The following is a 17,879-nucleotide window of genomic DNA, read 5'->3' as shown; positions in this document are numbered from 1 at the left end:
TGTCTTTTCTCCATTGTAGATTTTTGCCTCCTTTGTCGAAGATTAATTGTCCATAGGTGTATAAGCTTATTTCTGGGCTCTTTATTCTCTTCCATTCATCTGTATATTTTTGTGCCAGTACCATGCTGTTTTGATTACTGTAGCTTTGTAGTATTGTCTGAAGTCTAGGAGGGTTATGCCTCCTATTTTGTTCTTTTTGCTCACGGTTGCTTTGGCAATTCTGGGTCTTTTAGTGTTCCATATACATTTTAGGAGTATTTGCTCTAGTCCTGTGAAATATGTCATAGGTTTTTTTTAATAGGTATTGCATTAAATCTGTAGATTGCTTTGGGTAATATAGCCATTTTAACAATATTAATTCTTCCAATCCAAGAGCACTGGATATCTTTCCATTTCTTTAAATCATCTTCAATTCCCTTTATCTGTTTTTATAGTTCGCAGCATATAAGTCTTTCACCTCCTTGGTGAGGTTCATTCCTAATTATTTTATTTTATTTTGATGTGATTGTAAAAGGGATTGTTTGTTTACATTCTCTTTCTGATATTTCATTGTTAGTGTAAAGAAATGAAACCGATTTCTGTATGTTAGTCTTGTATCCTGCTACCTTGTTGAATTCATTTATCAGTTCTAGTATTTTGTGTGGAGTCTTTAGGTTTTTCTATATATATTATCACATCACCTGTGTATAATGACAGTTCTACCTCTTGACATGGGAATAATTCTTACATTGTCTTGGTTTCAGTCTGACTCACTTTGTCACCAGGAGTAGACTCTCTCTCTTTGGTTAAGTATAGGTTATTTAAAAATGGATGTGAATGTTGAACTGGCAATGTGAAGCAGTCAGAGATGTATCTGCATTCAGAACCTAGAAACCAATTTTACATAGACAACAGCTGAGACTCTTGCTTCTCCCATGTGTTGCATAGGTCTTCCTCCTGTTCACATCTAATTGAATCCTGATCTGCATGATCACAAATTATCACAGCCCTAATTCTATGTCATGGTGCCTTTTGCTATGCATTCTTACAATTCCAGTTCTCTGTACTCTTGGCTTTCTAACATGATTTCTTGATTCAAATTACACCCCCAAAAGAATATTATTATCCTATGTCATCACTTCATAGAATTTAAAACCATGGAGTCATCTCTAGTTTCAGGTTGTATGCTTTAATGTAAGCTTGGCACTATAGCCTAATCAGATAATTCCAGACACTAGGTTGGGAATCTGTAGTCCTGGGAGAATCGTCTTCAGTCAGTGCTAAAAGAGTGACAGTTTCACTTAAAAGTGGCTTTGAATTTGGCATATGGCAGGCAGTGTATTTGGCATATCTTATATAGTTTCCATCCCCAAAATAGTATGTTTTAATGTCTCATTTCCTTCTCCATATGTACATTCAAAGAAATTTCAACTACCATGACACAAACCACACATTTTTTCAGATACATTAAATTTTTATCTATATTTTCTTTTGCCGTTGCCCTTTTTCATTTGCCTTCTGAAGAAGTTAAGTCAATTTTTTAAGTTCAAATGGAGCAGCAGTCAATAAGACATCTAGCTAAAATGTTACACTTACATAAATGTAGCTTATCAAAAAAAATGTTTTGCACTGGTTCCAACCTTACACTTTCAGACAAAGACAAGGATGAGCAAAAAACTTATTTAGTTGAAAGGCCAAGCAATTTACACATGAGTAGCCAAGGAAAATAGCTGTTCAGTGTTATAGCATGCTGCTCTGTAGTTAACTATGTAATTGCTTTTGCTTATGTAATATTCACCCTCCACATGTGTTTTCTCATAGAGACAGCATACTTAATATGGCATCCATCATTTGAATATAATTGCAAGTCCCTAATTTACAAAATAAAGCAATTTATGAAAAGAGCATTAATAGAAGTTCTGGATGTCTACACATCTGTTCCATTGAATGACATTTTCATTATAAGACATGTTATCTTCAAAAAGAAATTTACATTTCAGTTAAGTTGTGGATACGTATTGAATACTGGAGGTCTGTAACTTTGAGGTTTTCATTATCTAATTATAAATGAAAGATTTCAGGACAGATAATGTAGGTATGGTACATTATGGAAGGCCACAGATGTTTCATAGGATCTCATATGTAGAGAAAAAGAGTCATTTAACCCAACTCCTGGTTCTAGACAGGCTAACTATAGATAAAAGCTAAGTTGGATCTTGAAGGACAATTATGGTCAAGTTAGGTGAAGAATTTTGGTGAGGCTATTCATGCAAATGTAATACATGTGTAACAATGAAGAGATTCAAAATAACTTGATGTTTGGAATGTGACTTTAGGATGACACAGGCATATCATGGAAGACCATATGTGCTATGCTAAAGATTTTGAGCTTACACACACACACACACACACACACACACACACACACAAACACAGATACATGCATTATGTTTTTAAGCAAATGAGTGGCATCATCAAGCCTGCATTTATTATAGGCTGCTGTTTATATTTTATGAAGAATAAATTAATGTGACAAAATAGAGTTATTCTAATCTGTAAGCAGCTATTAAAAATGTAAAAATTATCAAAGTTACATCCCAATAGATAAGCGATTAAGTATATAAATACAGGAAAGTTTTATTTATATATGTGCAAGCAGAGTCAATATAATTTAAAAGCAAACTAATATATGTAAGAGATAATATTTATTCACACTTGGTAAGCCTGCACACACATGCATGCTCATACACACATACACATTAATAGTCCACCTTGAGAGTGGTGGGATGAATACTTTCCTGGACAGCTGATGGTGCTGACAGCAACCTTTTGGAAATCCACCTGGCAATAGGTGTCAATGGCTTTAAACATAGCCAGATGTCTTGTAGAGCTGTATGCTAATGGAAAAAAGTAGCTAGAAAGAGGGTCATTGCAGTGCACACACACATGTACACGTACGTATACATGCATACATCTATATGACTGATCAACCAAAAATAATTATTGAGTCTCTATCACTTATACTAGTCTTTGATTTAGGTACTAGGTTTAAGTTGACAAACAATGAACAACTGTATTTTTAAAAAGTAGAAATCCATATGATGGAATAGTGCACAGTGATTAAGATTAGACTAGCCAGGTTATGATAAATGAATTTTTATCTGTCACATATTTATATATTGTGTCAGAAGCTCCCCCTTTCATGTACACATTTATGTAAAAATTTAAAAAAAATAATGAAAAGTCATATAAGGAAAATAGACTTGGTTATTTTACCTGTGTAATTGAATTCAAAGTATTTTTTTAATGTAATGCACATTCTGACTTTGTACAATAAATATATAAAACATATTCTAAACAGACAATAACAATACATGACATTTTTTAATTAAGTATTTTCAAAATAAATTTTATCTTTATAAGATCTATTCTCTTGATCTAGGGATAATATAGTGTCCCATCTAGTGTATTTTTAGTGAACGTTACACTTGATTTCCTGATTTCCTGTATTTTTTATATTTTAGTAAATCATTGATATACTTTGAGGCTATTGTAAATGAAATCTTCTATTGTATCTTCTAATTCTTACATAAGAATATAGAATTTGGGGTATTTATCTTATGTCTTGTCACCTAACGGAATTCTCTTGTGAGTTTTATGTGTCATTTTAATTTAACCTTTGTGACTCATTTTAGCTTCAAATTTTGATTATTTTATTTACAAGTTTACAGTTCTTATATAATTTATATTTGTTTCTGGGCTTAATAAAGTGTTTGGTTTGTCAAAATAAATTTCTAGTTAATTTTTAACATTTAACAAACACATTTATATTAATATAAAATATGCCTCTACTCTTAGTTTGCCAGGTTACTAGGAGTATATTACACTTAGTAATATGTGATACATTTCATCAGATTACGTTTTTAAATTTAAATTATATTTGTCATTCTCATTTGATATTCTAATATATTATATCAGATGAATTGATTTCTTAACTAAATTTCTACCAAATCCTTTTTTCATTCCAAGAGGATTCCTGTCTATGATCAAACTTTTAATATCCTGGTGAATTTCACTTGCATTTTATTTGTCGTTTTTGTCATTAGTGAAAGTATCCTGTAATTCTCTTTGCTTTGCTATTATTATCACTTATTGGCATCCCTTTTGCTGACTTTACAAACTGAATGGGGACGTTTCCATCTTGATCTATATTCTAACAACACTGAATACAACTGGAATTATATAATTCTTGAAAGTAAGTACTTTTTATATAAGCCTTAGACTCTAAGAGCATCTTGGGAAGAAACTATTTTTGAAAGTGGTTTAATTAGCACCATGGTTATTTTTATTCAAATTTCTTCTTTACATTCAGTTTGGATATTTATAGTTCCTTGGAATTTTTATGATATAGATTATCAAATTTATTACCAAAATATTCTACATTAATTTAAAATTATCATAGCTACAAACATTTCTTCTTTCTTCCCTCTTTCCTGACTCCCCATCTCCTCCTCTTTCTACTCTTTTCCTCTCTCTCTCTCTCTCTCTCTCCCTCATATATTTTGTTCAGCGATGAATTAATTAAGCCTATGCATTATCTTTTGGCCAAAAGTCTTTGGGTCCACATATTGAATTTTATTTTTGCATTTTTGTTGTTTTATATGAATTATTATTATATTTTATTTTTTAAATATTTAATTTGTTGAAGGATTTAGTGGGTTTAAATACTTGTAATACATTTTCATATTTGCTTTATTGTTGTCAGAAAATGTCTTAACAATTTATGATTATTGGAATATACTTACAGAATACAGAAAGACTTTCTATTTTCCAGTTACTTTGTGACTACTCTTGATTATCTTTCAAGAAAACTTGAAAACACTTCCTGTTTTTGTTACAGAACATTCATTATGAAAACACTAATTTAGTCATAATAATTGTATTATTGAACTTTGTGGTTTTTCCCTTCATTTTTCAAATACCGAAGGTGATGAGTTAAAGAAGCAGAATATGATGGTTGGTTTATAAATTTTGTATCTAGTCCTAATAATTTTGCTTCATATTTTAATACTATGTTTTTAGTTTATATAATTTTAAATTCATTATATAGTGCTTTGAATTTTACTTTATCTGGTATTAATATTACAAACCATGTATTTTTGGTACTTTCTCATAAATGATTGCACGTCTTAAAAATATCTGTCGTTAGTCCTTTAAAATAGTGTTTGCGAATTCCCTGGCGGCCCGGTGGTTAGGACTCTGTGCTCTCAGTGCTGAGGGGCCGGGTTCAATCCCTGGTCAGGGAACTAAGATCCCACAAGTGGCAGGACGAAATAATAAGAATAGTAATAAAATAGCAGTGCTTTGACATACCCGCTAGGGTTTGTACATGCTTCTCCTGTGTCTGGGAGTCCGATTCCTACAACCCTGCCTGGGTTCCTCTTCTTCATGTTTCAGACTTCACCTTCACCATCACCATTAAGGACGTTTCCCCCAGTTTCACTGATCATGCCTAATCCACTCATTAAAAGCATTCACATTACTGTGTTCCTTTCTTTCATAACATATTAAATTTGTAATTTTGAAAGTACATGATTTGAATCCAGTTTTTTTTCTTTTTTCCCCTCAACTAGTGGATAAACTCGATTAGCACAGAGCCTGGGTCTGTTTTATTCTGTGTATGGTAGCGCTGAATACAATGCCTGGCACACGATTGGCACACCATATTCCATCGGTGGAGATATGAGTAAACATAGGTCTACTTACCTTTGTTTATAAGCCGGAAAAATAAAATTAGTCTAATCATGGCTCCATCTTTCATGAGCCTATAGAAGAAAATTTAATCTGCTGTGTACCATGTAATATAAAAGACTTTCTTGACCTTGTCAGGGTCAAATTCTCCAGCTGTATCTTCTATCAGTTTTGCCCTCCAAATATAGCCAATTACTTAAATTTCGCTGAATACGTTATAACGTGTCCCATTGATATACCTTGAACATCTCATGCCTCCTGTGCCCGGCATCCCCTTGTAAGCTTGGGTGGCGTCATCTTGCTTGCGCATCAGCAGCCCAATGAAGTGGTCCCTCCACTGCCCAGCTTCTGCCCCTTGAAGGTGACTATCCCGTCCTGTCGCTTGCCACCGAACCTGATATTTGTTTCTCTAATTGCACTTACTACATATGCTTATAATCATTTTTAGCATGGTTCTCTCCTTCTCAGGTCCATGTTCTCTCCTTGTGACTAGGATCTGTCCTTTTACATATTCATTGCAAGCGCACCATAGGCAACAAGAGCAGCAGCACAAAATGTGCCCAAGGGATGCAAGTACCATGAATGCATATTTGAATAAGTATTGCTAAAGAATTAAAAATGCCAAGAATCTCAAAAAAACGCTTACTCTACAAAAAAGGATTTTTTATACTATGGTAGGTGCTGAAAACTGCATGACTTGGACCTCCACCCTCCAGCTAGGAGTGCTAGATTCCAGTCTTGGCTCTGCTACACTGACGATCAGGGTTTAGTTTTTAAAAAGTGATTATGTTTAATATGCTTAACATATGCAGGAAGTAATTAGATGTGGATGAGCTGTTCCTTTAGTTACATTTTCTTTTTGCCAGTATTATTCTGCTTTGAAAGTATATAAGTACACCTGAAACTAATAGAATTGTAAATCAACTATACTTCAAAAAAAGAGAAATTATATAGAATTAGATAAATTTGGATTAGTAAAGGAATCAGGCATTTTGTTGAGAATATTTTTAATTGGTATTTTTCTTTATTTCTGTCTTAATATTTTAACTGTATGTTGATTTAGTCCCTATACAGTATTTCATAAACCTATTGTCCAGGAATAATTTAATATGAAGCATTATTGTGCATTGAAATAAACAAGATATATTTTATTATGCTGGCTTAAAAAGTGAAAGCATATACTACTTAAAAATAGGCTATTTCTGCGTTCAAAATCCTGTATTTACAAGAACTCATCTTGCTCAGGAATATTACATATTATGTTGAAGCATTACTTACAATTAATGAGAATTCTAAAATTATAACTGTTACAATTAGTAACTTTTAACTAAGCTGTCAAATAAATAGTCTTTACTAATGTGTGTTCTAAAGATATATTTTATTAAAATTAAATATACCATTATTTTCAGTGATACATAAATTTTTTTTTGTCTATTAACAAAAATCTTTATTCCGAAGAAGAATTGGCTATTTCAAGACATGAATAGAACATTATCATACTCCCAGCATTTTACTGTTTTATTAGTATAGATTGTTGAGTTCATCCTCACTATTTTTATGTGCGTGTTCTGCCTTAGAGATTGTGACCTCTTTAATAGTTATTTATATTACTATGTAATTGAATCACTCTTTACTCATTTTTCTTTTTCTCCTTTTTCTTTTAAACATGCTGCAGTAGCTAACATATTATGGAGAGAAGAAGGTAGTAAATTCCATTATTTTTTATATTATTGTGATTATTTTGCTTAACTTCTAGATGTATTGACTATCAGTTCTAATAATTGCCTTATTCATTTTTATTTTGACTCAGTATTTCTATTTGATCATAAATCAGTATTCTTCTGTAAACTGCTACCATTAAGCATAGTTATAACTCCTCATCAGCTTGATATATAATCAGGAATATATATATATATATAATATATGGAAATGCTTTTAAGAGTATAAAATTAAAATTAGTCAAATAAATGAAAGCAAGCTTAAACATAATTTATGTAATAAACTGTGATTTAGATTAGAAAAAGAAGAATTATAAAAACTATTGCCTTATAAAGGAACTATAATAAATTATTTTAGAAAATAGTTTATAAACTTGAAGGACATGGATTCAAATCTAGTCTGCACCATTATGTAACCTAGGGCTTTTCTATGTCACAAATTCCTCATCTCAAAAATAAGGGTAGTTGTTAATTCTCAATAGGGTTGTTTTATCAACTCCTTAAATATAGTCTGCACTCAATAAATGCCATCCACAGTCATTTATTATTGTCTTTGTTTTTCTTAATTAGTCACAAAGGCCAAGAGGAATGTGTTTGCCCAGGTATTCAAATAACCCAAGTGCTGTAGTTAAATTCTTAGGAGAAAATTATCGATAAGTCATCATTACACTCCTGCTAAGCAATGGCCAAAATAACTGCCTTCAGGATCCATCCTAGAAAAACTTTCTCTTCCCTAGTTATAGCTTCCTAAAATTATTGAAGCAGAATAATAACAATATCAGTAACCAGAACACGTTTATTGAGCCCTTATAATGTGCTAGATACTGTCCAAGCATCTTAGAATATTTAGATCCATTAAAATTAGTAAAAGATGAGCGTAACACTTTATTTTTTTTTTGTCCTTGGTATTTCTTGCTCCTCAAATCTTTTGTAAAGGCTCCTTTAAACTCCAGTTTACTAAAGAGGTTCTAGTGTAACTGTACCTTCTCATTTTATTCCTCTTGGATATTTCGCATTTGAACATACAAATGCAATCATTACTGAAATAGGTATGACATGATTAACATATGGGTTAGACATTTCTTTATACTCTCTTCCTTCTTGAGATGAAACAAATATTCCTCTGGGTACCACAGATCTAGTTTTGCTGGCTAATTGCTGGGAAAATTTGAATGAGTCATTTTACCTCTCTGAGCCAGACTTTCCTAAAACAATGCTTGAAATACACTTTGGGACTCACCTTGCAAATTTGTGATATGTATATCTCCTTAAAATATGTGAAACAACCCTTCCTTATAATTTGACCTTGATAACAGTCATTAACATTATTAGTTTATAATACTCATTGATATGTAATAATAATATAATATTCTTCAGACTACCCTTAAAAGTATAGGAGACCTGCAGATTAATTAAAATCACACTGAGATTCATTATATGAAATCATTTTTATTTATTTAAATTTTTCTTCTGTTAGTCTTTGAAGATGTATGTTCTCAATAATTATTCCCCATCAATCAGTGATGTGCTTACTCTTCATGACTTTGTTTGACACAGAATATGTGCTTGAGAAATCATAGCTATTTAGTACATTTTGCAGGTAATTTTAAAACTTATACAAGAAATGTTTTGGGGGAAAGTTTTTAAATATTTTATTTCATGGAGAGTTATCATCAGAGCATTTTGTTTTTTGAAATAAAAATATTTAAAATAATACATTTGAGATAATAATATACTTGACTCAGATTCATAGGAATCTGTAAATTACTTTTTATAATGCCACAGTTATCGGCAAGGCATTACAATTAGAAACGATTGCATGTAATAATAATGGTGGCCAGAGATAATAGACCAGCTTGAGGAATCACTGAACCCCAACTGTGTGTACAATTATTTCATAAAAAATAATTAAAATAATAAAGTTTCCAAAGCCATTTTCTACCTCTGTTTTTAAAAGATAGGATAATAACTAATATGAACAACATTTTTCTGTGGTCCATTTTTATTTCCACTCTAGCAGTGCTTTCTATTTGTATGCTTGTCTTCTTACCAAGGCCAAGAGAAATTTATCTCAGGGAGAACCCATTTAAGAACTTCAAACATTTTTAGATGAATAATGGAAAGAGAGTTTAAAATGATAATACCTCTCATAATGTCATATGACTTACATGCAAGTGTAAGATCTATAAAATTTTGTTTAACTGAAAAATTATTTTTAAATGTATACATCAGAATCTGGCTTATCCAGGACTTTGTGAGCTAAATCAACTTTACTGAATTTCGTGTATATTATCTTATTAATCACATGGATATTTAAGCATGAAATAGTGTCCTCTGTTTCTGAGTTCACCTTTCAGTTCTTTTCTAGCCGTGATTCAAGTTAGCAGGAGTGTAAAAATACAATGTTTTCAAAGAGAAGTATCTCACTCATTTACTGACAAATATTTTAAAGAGCCTACTGTATGTAGAACACTTTGAAAGCACTGGAAATATAAAGATAAGAACTAGTATCTACTCTAAAGATGTTTTCAATCTAGTAAATTAAAGGCTATATCATTCTTATTGTCAGCTAATTTTACTACCTATATGATTTCAAAATACACATTAAAAGATTCAGTAGGATTGGGTCTCTTCTACAATATTTTTTATGATGTTATCAAATATAATCTAATAAAGTATTTCCTAGTATTTATTTAGTAGACAACAGTTTGGGTATATGTTATAAGGTCTAACAATAATAAATGTTTGTATAAGCATTGAATTAAAGGAACTTAAAACATTTTATTCACTGCAGGATTAAGCTGAACTTCTAAATATACTACTTTCAGGAGAGATGTCGGGTGGTTCATTATATGACACAGAATTTTCTAAATTTATTATAACATGAAATTATTTTGATGAATATCTATAGAATCAATATTTAACTGAAGCTACTTTGGGAAATACTGGCTTGATGTGACATCTAATGATTTGAAAGCAAAAATATATATATTGATATTTTCCATATTTATAAAAATTGTCTCTTCTATTCTTTATAAATATTTATGAATCTATTCACACATAAATATGGTATAGCAATGGTTCAAATAAATTTCTATATTAGCTGGGCTAATTAACACCAACCAACACCAGGTACCAGTAGACATTACAGTGAAATCTTGCAAAAAAGTTTACATGTTACATCATCTGATTAGCTTTGTGAACTACAATATCACCAAAGTGGGGAAAAAGGAATAATAGGAAGCAGGTCAGCTCTTAACTCCTTTAGCCTGAGATTTTCCCCATTTTGTTGTCCACACCATTATATGCTGCAGGGGAGCATTGGAAAGATAGGAGCATGCACGCCTGCTTAATGAGCTACTTGAGCCTCTTGTATAATTATTTTTAGAGAAAAAAAATTGCTAAGGTTCTCAGGACCAGATTACTGGCTCACAATAATATTGGTGAAATACTTAAAATGAAAAAGGAGAGTTTTCAGAGGGTAAGGCTTCTAAATTCATGAGACTTAGTGAGTCATATAATCGGGTGAGGCAGAGACCACGCCTTCTAATGGCTGGCTGCGATGCCATCGCCGAAGTGAGGAAAGCTGTCAATATTTTCATCTGCAAGTTCCCTACCTTCTCTGATGAAAACAAATGTCAACATTTTAGCGCTTCAAATTATCTCATAAGCCTGTTTTCAAATCAAAGATGAATCTGACAAGAGATAACCATTTTCAGATATATGTGTATACACACACGTATGCATATATGTATACACACATATACATGTGTAAATATGTAATTATACATATGATTTCACCTAATATAAACTACATAGCAAACAGATACTCTATAATGTTATAACCTTTGCTATGTTAATCATTAGATGTGAAATGAATCACGTAAATTTGCATTCAAGTTTTTCAGCATATCTTTGGAAGTTCAGGAAATTGAATTCTGACTTAAAAGGACTGGTTTTAGATAATATCACTCTGACCAATATATAATGTTCATACAGTACCCACTTTCCTGGATTAATAGTGGCTAATAAAGAGCTTAACACAATCACTCACAGCATATCTGCTAGAGGAATGAGAGAGGAAGTCCGTCTAATTTTAGTTGAACATAACATAGAAATCTCATGGAGGTGTGATGGTTTGGTATTGCTATGTGTGTGAAAAGGATTTTAACTCCAAAGACAGAGGTACAAAAATGGGAACATTCATGAAACAAAAATCCCTCCCTGCTGAGTTATTCAAGGTGAGAGATGCAATATAGACCATCTATTTTTGCCTATATTTTTCTTTAGCTAAAAAAAATAATATTCTATATTAAAAATATGAGTAAGTTTACGATCACTTGAAAGGGAAAAGAATGATATAATATCAACTAATAAAGGTCTTTAACACCAAACATTGAATTATCTTTGATTGGTTACCAAATCAGTGCTTTGTAGGATTATAATTTGCCATTGATCATAATTTAAATGCTAAAGTAATGGCGGTTTAAGTTAGAGGAAGGCAGACATCAGGACAAAATATTTTTGTTATTGACTTAAATATTCATCCAATAATCACACATTAACCAAATGTTATTCTTGATATAAACGATGGAATATATATGTAATTTATAATACATAATGTAACTATATTATCATGATACACTATTGTTCTTGAGTAGAAATCCTCAAAGGATTGAGACAGGAATGTGAATTACGTACATTTTTTTCTCAGTCCATCTCATGTATTTAAAGATGCAGTATTGGTTGAAAAACCCTCTGGGAAATACTTCTCTCTCATGAGACTGCAAGTAATTCTTGCCATGTCCTCTCTGTATAGAAAGAAAAACAAAGGAGAAGAAGAGCTCACAAAGAAAAAACAAATTACGGGTCACTTTTTTGTGCTACTGTACTTTGTTAGATTAACAATCGACCTGGAAAAGACAAAGTACCTGTGTCTGTCTTCACAGGGGATGAAAAAAGACAAAACAGCACATAGTCCTAATCTTTACCGTGGCTAGAGTGGTAAAGCTTTCACTGAAGTCAGGAGCTTTTGTAATAAACTGCAATAGAAAGCGTCAATGAGGAGAGAATGGTAATTGAGACCTACATGGTTGTCAGACTTTTGGGGACTCAAAATTATTGACAACTCCAAGAGCTTTTGTTTATGTGGGTTATTTCTATCCACTTGTATTTACCATATAAGAAATTAAAACAGAGAAAATTAAAATATGTATTTATTTGTTTTAAATAACCCATTACATATAGGCATAAATACCACATTATTTGTAAAGTTATATTAAATGAGGAGACTCACTGTTGTACGTTTTGCAGATTTTTAAAATATCTGGCTGAATAAAAGATGCTGGATTCCTATGTTTGCTCCTGCATTGAACTGTTGTGATATCACTCATAACATCATATGTCAAGTAGCCTGTTGAGAACTACACTCCACATTTGGAAGCATCTAATTTGTGAGAATGAGAGGGAAAAATGCAAATGACATCTTAGCATTAATATGAACATAGTTTTGACTTTGCAGACCCTCTGAAAGGATCAACTTTGAGAACGGCTCTACTAGAAAATCAGGTTGCCCTTTTAGCAGGCTCACACATTCGTAGAATTCAATCTCATAGAAAACTGAAATGTACTAGTAGTATATCTCACAGAGTAGATTTGAGGAAAACAAGAGGACAGTAATCACATTTTGGTTAGATGCCATTTCGCCATTTTTTTCCCACTGATGTTTCAAAGAAGACATAATGTCAGTCATAAAAAAGAGGGACAGTTACCATTTCTTGAACTCATAGTAAGAGTTCAGGTCACTCTGCTACATGTTTTCCTTTGTCCATGTCAGTTACTTCTTAACAACAGCTGCATAAATCTAATTATTATCTCCCAATTTGAGATGGAGAAAGTACAGCACAGATATTACATGGGAAATAACTTTCCCACGATACAACAGTGACTTCCATAGTCGTGATTTACCTCTGAGCTGTCTGAATTCAGAAAATTAAGTTTATCTCTCTTTGTTATATTCTCCCACACCAAAATAAAAAAAGGTTAGGGCATGGAAACTTAATAGTTATAATGAACATACACAGATATGCTATTGCTTCCTATACAGATTAAGCTAACAAATGCCCCAAAGTGAAAATCAGCATGTGTTTTCAATTACCACATCTCAAGCATCAGGTAATTCATATCATTCTGTGCCTAGTATATTCAAAATAAATTATAATATTATAGCAGCAAATTTAAAAGGATATATATCTGCATCATATATTCAGATTATAAATTCTGCTGCTAAAACCTAAGTAGTAATTGATGAACAAAATATGTCTAGCAAGAAAATAAATGCAAAATATCCCTCGTGTAGGTAGGGAAGAGAGGAATACACAGATGGCTCTGAAGATAAAGTTTTATTTCATAGCGGAGTGATTGATACATAGGTGTTCAGTTTATCTTATTATTTTAACATATATTTTGGCATTGCTATTTCATAAACACTAGGGAGTTATATTCCCACCAAAAACAATAAAATGCAAAAGCAAACTAAACCTTGCATAACTTTATCTGTATTTTTCAATAACTTGTAACTGGGAAAGTAGCTTATACTCTGTAAAAATGCTGATGTGTATGTAACTCATACTTTAAAAAGCAAGAAAATGGGACTTTCAGTTTTGAAAGTGATTTGGATGGATTAAGCGAGTTTTAGAGGAAAATACAGCTCAAGAAATTTCATCTGTGGAATCCCACTGACTGTACTGTGCACAGAATATAGTAAAATAACACAATAAAAATATCCATAGGAATCAGGGCAGGGAGTGCTTCAAGAAACTTTGCAAACTGTCTGGACTTAGAGTTGTCAAGTTCAAACACATTCAGACTCCTGACTGTGGAGCAGAATTGTGCAGTACCTGAAGGAGAATATAGTGATGTTCATTAAAAAATGTTATGAGCTTTGTATGTAACTGACACAACTGAAAATCAGATCCAAGCTTCAACTACCAGTATTGTTAATTTGCTAGTCACTGATACATAGCACACATCAACCTTCTGACAATGTTGTTACGAGCTTTGTATGTAACTGACACAACTGAAAATCAGATCCAAGTTTCAACTACCAGTATTGTTAATTTGCTAGTCACTGATACATAGCACACATCAACCTTCTGACAATGTTTACACAGAAGCTTGCTAATACAAATCAATTTTTTGCATAAGCAGTTTTTGTAAGTTTTATCCTTTTGGTATGGAATTGATCCCTCTGTATTCAAAGCTATAATTATAAATTGTAGCTGAGAACTCTTAAATTTTATTTTATGAAGACATAACTTGAATTTAGTTCTTGCTACTTCTGCTACTGTTCTGGAATATCTCATTGTAACATTGTGCGCTCTGGAATTAAAATGCACAATTAACTGATAAAGATTGCATGTATTAAAATATGAGGACTGTCAAATATTTATAAAACAATAATAAGTCCAAGGGGGAAAAAACAAAAAACTAATAATAAGATGTCTCAAAATAATCTGGATCATTTAAAATATATATGCATTATTAGAAATAATTTCACTCTGTATAAACACCAATAAAGTGATAATTATGATCGAATACATTTTCCTCTGACTCATAAGAATAGATGGTGACTTTTAAAATTAACTAGGAACATATTTAACAAAAATAAATGTGGCTTAAGTTGAATAAACAAATTTTTTTTTTTACAAATCAATAAACTTTTATTGTAATTCTCAGGCTTGACTTCATGGGCCTTGCAGGTGTCCTCAAGTGAAGTAAAGATTAAAAGTAGATGTTTTTAAAAGTTAAGCATTTTAAAGAACAACGATTTGCTCTTCAAACTATCAAGATTTCAGTATAATTGTTTATGTATTGGCTCTCACTGATTTATGTGCGGTATAGTTATACTGAATAAATATGATTGTGCAAAGCAGTACACCTGGATGAGGTACTCAGTTGAGGATCAGGAAAGGGAGAACTACATGCTCTTAGTCTGGACATGTTGGGACAAAGCAGAAGCAGAGGAAACAAAGAGAACAGGTGTGCAATCATACGTGACAAGTCCCCAGGTGCAGACCACCGTTAACTCCACGGCATTCCAGATGTCTAACCTGTAGCATCCCGTACCCATGAGGTGTGGGTGTATAATATAAGTGAGATGAATTTCTGAGATGTCACACGCCCAAACCCGCCCTGTGAAAAGTAATTAAAAGTATGATTTAAATGAGATTTTTGCAAGACCTTAAATTAATTCAAATTTTAAACTGGAGAAATAGACCCCAAACTTTGTCAATATGAAAACTGATATGTAAGACCTCTAGTAGGATTATATTTACAAACATTATTTTAGGAAAATACATATTCTCCAAAATCTGGGGAACTTGGTCTTTTTGTTTCTAAAAGTCTCTATATAAGCTAAATTCCTGCAAAGAATGCCATTTTATTTCCCTTAGGGAACTCTAATAGAAATAGAATAAATATGATTCTTCAAAAAGCACTTTTGTCTTAATCAGCACCTAAATTAAGTAGGGATGGTAGCAGACATAATCTATGTATCAAAGAGTTTATCTCCATTTATAATTATTTTTAAATATGTGAAACATTTGTTGAATTATGTTAAAGAAATCACTGACTTGCAGATCAGAGAGATGAAGTAGGCTGTGTGCATAATATTGCAGAGCTGCTTGGGCGTATGGTAAAGGTCTCACACGGTCTGCTTTAGTAGCATTATAGGACTTCACAAACTGATCTCTCACCAGCAATGTGAGGGGCACTGAGTTTTGGTTGTAAATGTTTCTGGTAATTTTATTTTGAACTTTTGAATGTGTTTTTACTCCTAAGGTCTGGGAATTGGGAACATGTTCTATGTGTTTTATGAAGATGGAATCAAAGTGATACAACCCATAGAATGTGAATTTCAGAGGCACATTAAGCCTAGTGAAAAGCTCCTTGGATTTCAGGCAAGTATTTTAAAAATTCCTTTACAGTTTTATATAGTAATTTCGTTAAGTAGAATTGTATTTTGGAAATACAATGAAATCTACACGTATATGAGACATGTGGGTAGGACAGTGTTAAAACTATGATATTGTCTGTTACTCTATGCAGGTTTTATACTTAAAGAGGAAGATAATATATTGTGTATTCGTAATGACCTGTTTGTAATTAAAATAAAGGCACTAGAGGTGAAATATCAAAACTGAACACAGCATAAAAACTTCACCTGTTCCTTAATTTAGAATGTCTCCCATTTTGGCAGGCAATGGTTACTTTAACGTAATGAAAGAAAATAGCCTATAAATAATCTGATGGGAAGCTGAGGTATATTAGATGCTTTATAAATGTTGATGCCCATTTATTCTTCATCTTATTTTTTTCATGTACCTTTATTTATTTACATGTACTTACCTTTAACAGAAATATTTATCTTCTGTAAAATTTTGGTCAGCTTTCAGAAAATAGAAGAATATATGACAAAATGCATCTTGCCTATACATATTAGGGACTGTACTTCTGTGCAGGATAATAAGAAATAATAATTTTATATTGCTATGGCTGTGTATATCTCCACATAAATATGTGTACACCAAAATATGTAATACCAAAGATACCCATGTTACCTTTGTGTTCCCACACAAGTGCAGGCATGCACCAGACACCCAAAATAAGGTAAGATATTGGTAGACCTCAGAATGCAACCCTGTCTTGATACTCATTTTAAGGTTGGCATGGCAACAAGATATGAGCAAAATAGATATTAATGCCCTGGTTTAGACCCTTTACTTTCAACTCCTATTTTGAACCTACCAGTAGCCAGTGTTGCCACATATTGAATTATGGAGACAGCAATTTACAAATTAAAGCCATGTCCTAGAATGAGAAGAAGGAAAAACATACGAGAATGAGATAAGATAGGCCAGCATCTCTCAGACACTCTGTAGGACAAAGCAATCTAATGACATCCTATTTTAAATAAAGGAAATGATTTAACTCAATATGTTTATGAGTGTTTAAAACAAAAGAAACTATTTTTAATTTAAAAATATTTCACTTAAAGGCTAAATTACTGAATAGAATCATTACCATTTTTGTTAAACTATAAGTTTAACAAGTATGAAAACACTTTAAGTTGTATGTGCAGTTTTGTTTTATAATCAGATATCAATACTGACTAAATCCATTTTGAATAAGGTGTGTGTGTATGTAAAGAAACATATATAAAAATATAAATATTTGCTTCTGATAAAACAAGTCATTCAATTTTATGGCATGTGTATATTTTCATAAAAACATTATGGATGAGAAATTTGGCCTAACACACAGATATTGGAAATGTGGCATCAAAATAGTTATTTAAATCAAAGCAAAATCATTTAACAAAAGAGTGTTTCTGATTCTTACGGGATTGGCAGTGTTGTAGCTAACTATTTG

General features: G+C 32.0%; 1 protein-coding gene across 3 annotated transcripts in view; it reads left to right on the top strand.

The window, feature by feature from the left end:
- Nucleotides 1-17,879, top strand: part of FSTL5 (follistatin like 5) — a 708,564-nt gene that overhangs the window by 606,306 nt on the left and 84,379 nt on the right. For 2 of the 3 annotated variants that reach the window (XM_029235419.1, XM_029235418.1), the window contains exons 11-12: nt 7,406-7,432; nt 16,290-16,408. In XM_029235419.1, coding sequence (XP_029091252.1) covers nt 7,406-7,432; nt 16,290-16,408 — 146 coding nt within the window. The remainder of the gene's footprint in view (nt 1-7,405; nt 7,433-16,289; nt 16,409-17,879) is intronic. The other variant, XM_029235420.1, reaches the window with a different exon arrangement.

The sequence above is a fragment of the Monodon monoceros genome, unplaced genomic scaffold (assembly GCF_005190385.1).
Source record: "Monodon monoceros isolate NGI ecotype Baffin Bay Population unplaced genomic scaffold, NGI_Narwhal_1 Super_Scaffold_20, whole genome shotgun sequence".
NCBI classification, from domain to species: Eukaryota; Metazoa; Chordata; class Mammalia; order Artiodactyla; family Monodontidae; genus Monodon; species Monodon monoceros.
This window is presented reverse-complemented; position numbering and strand designations above follow the sequence as displayed.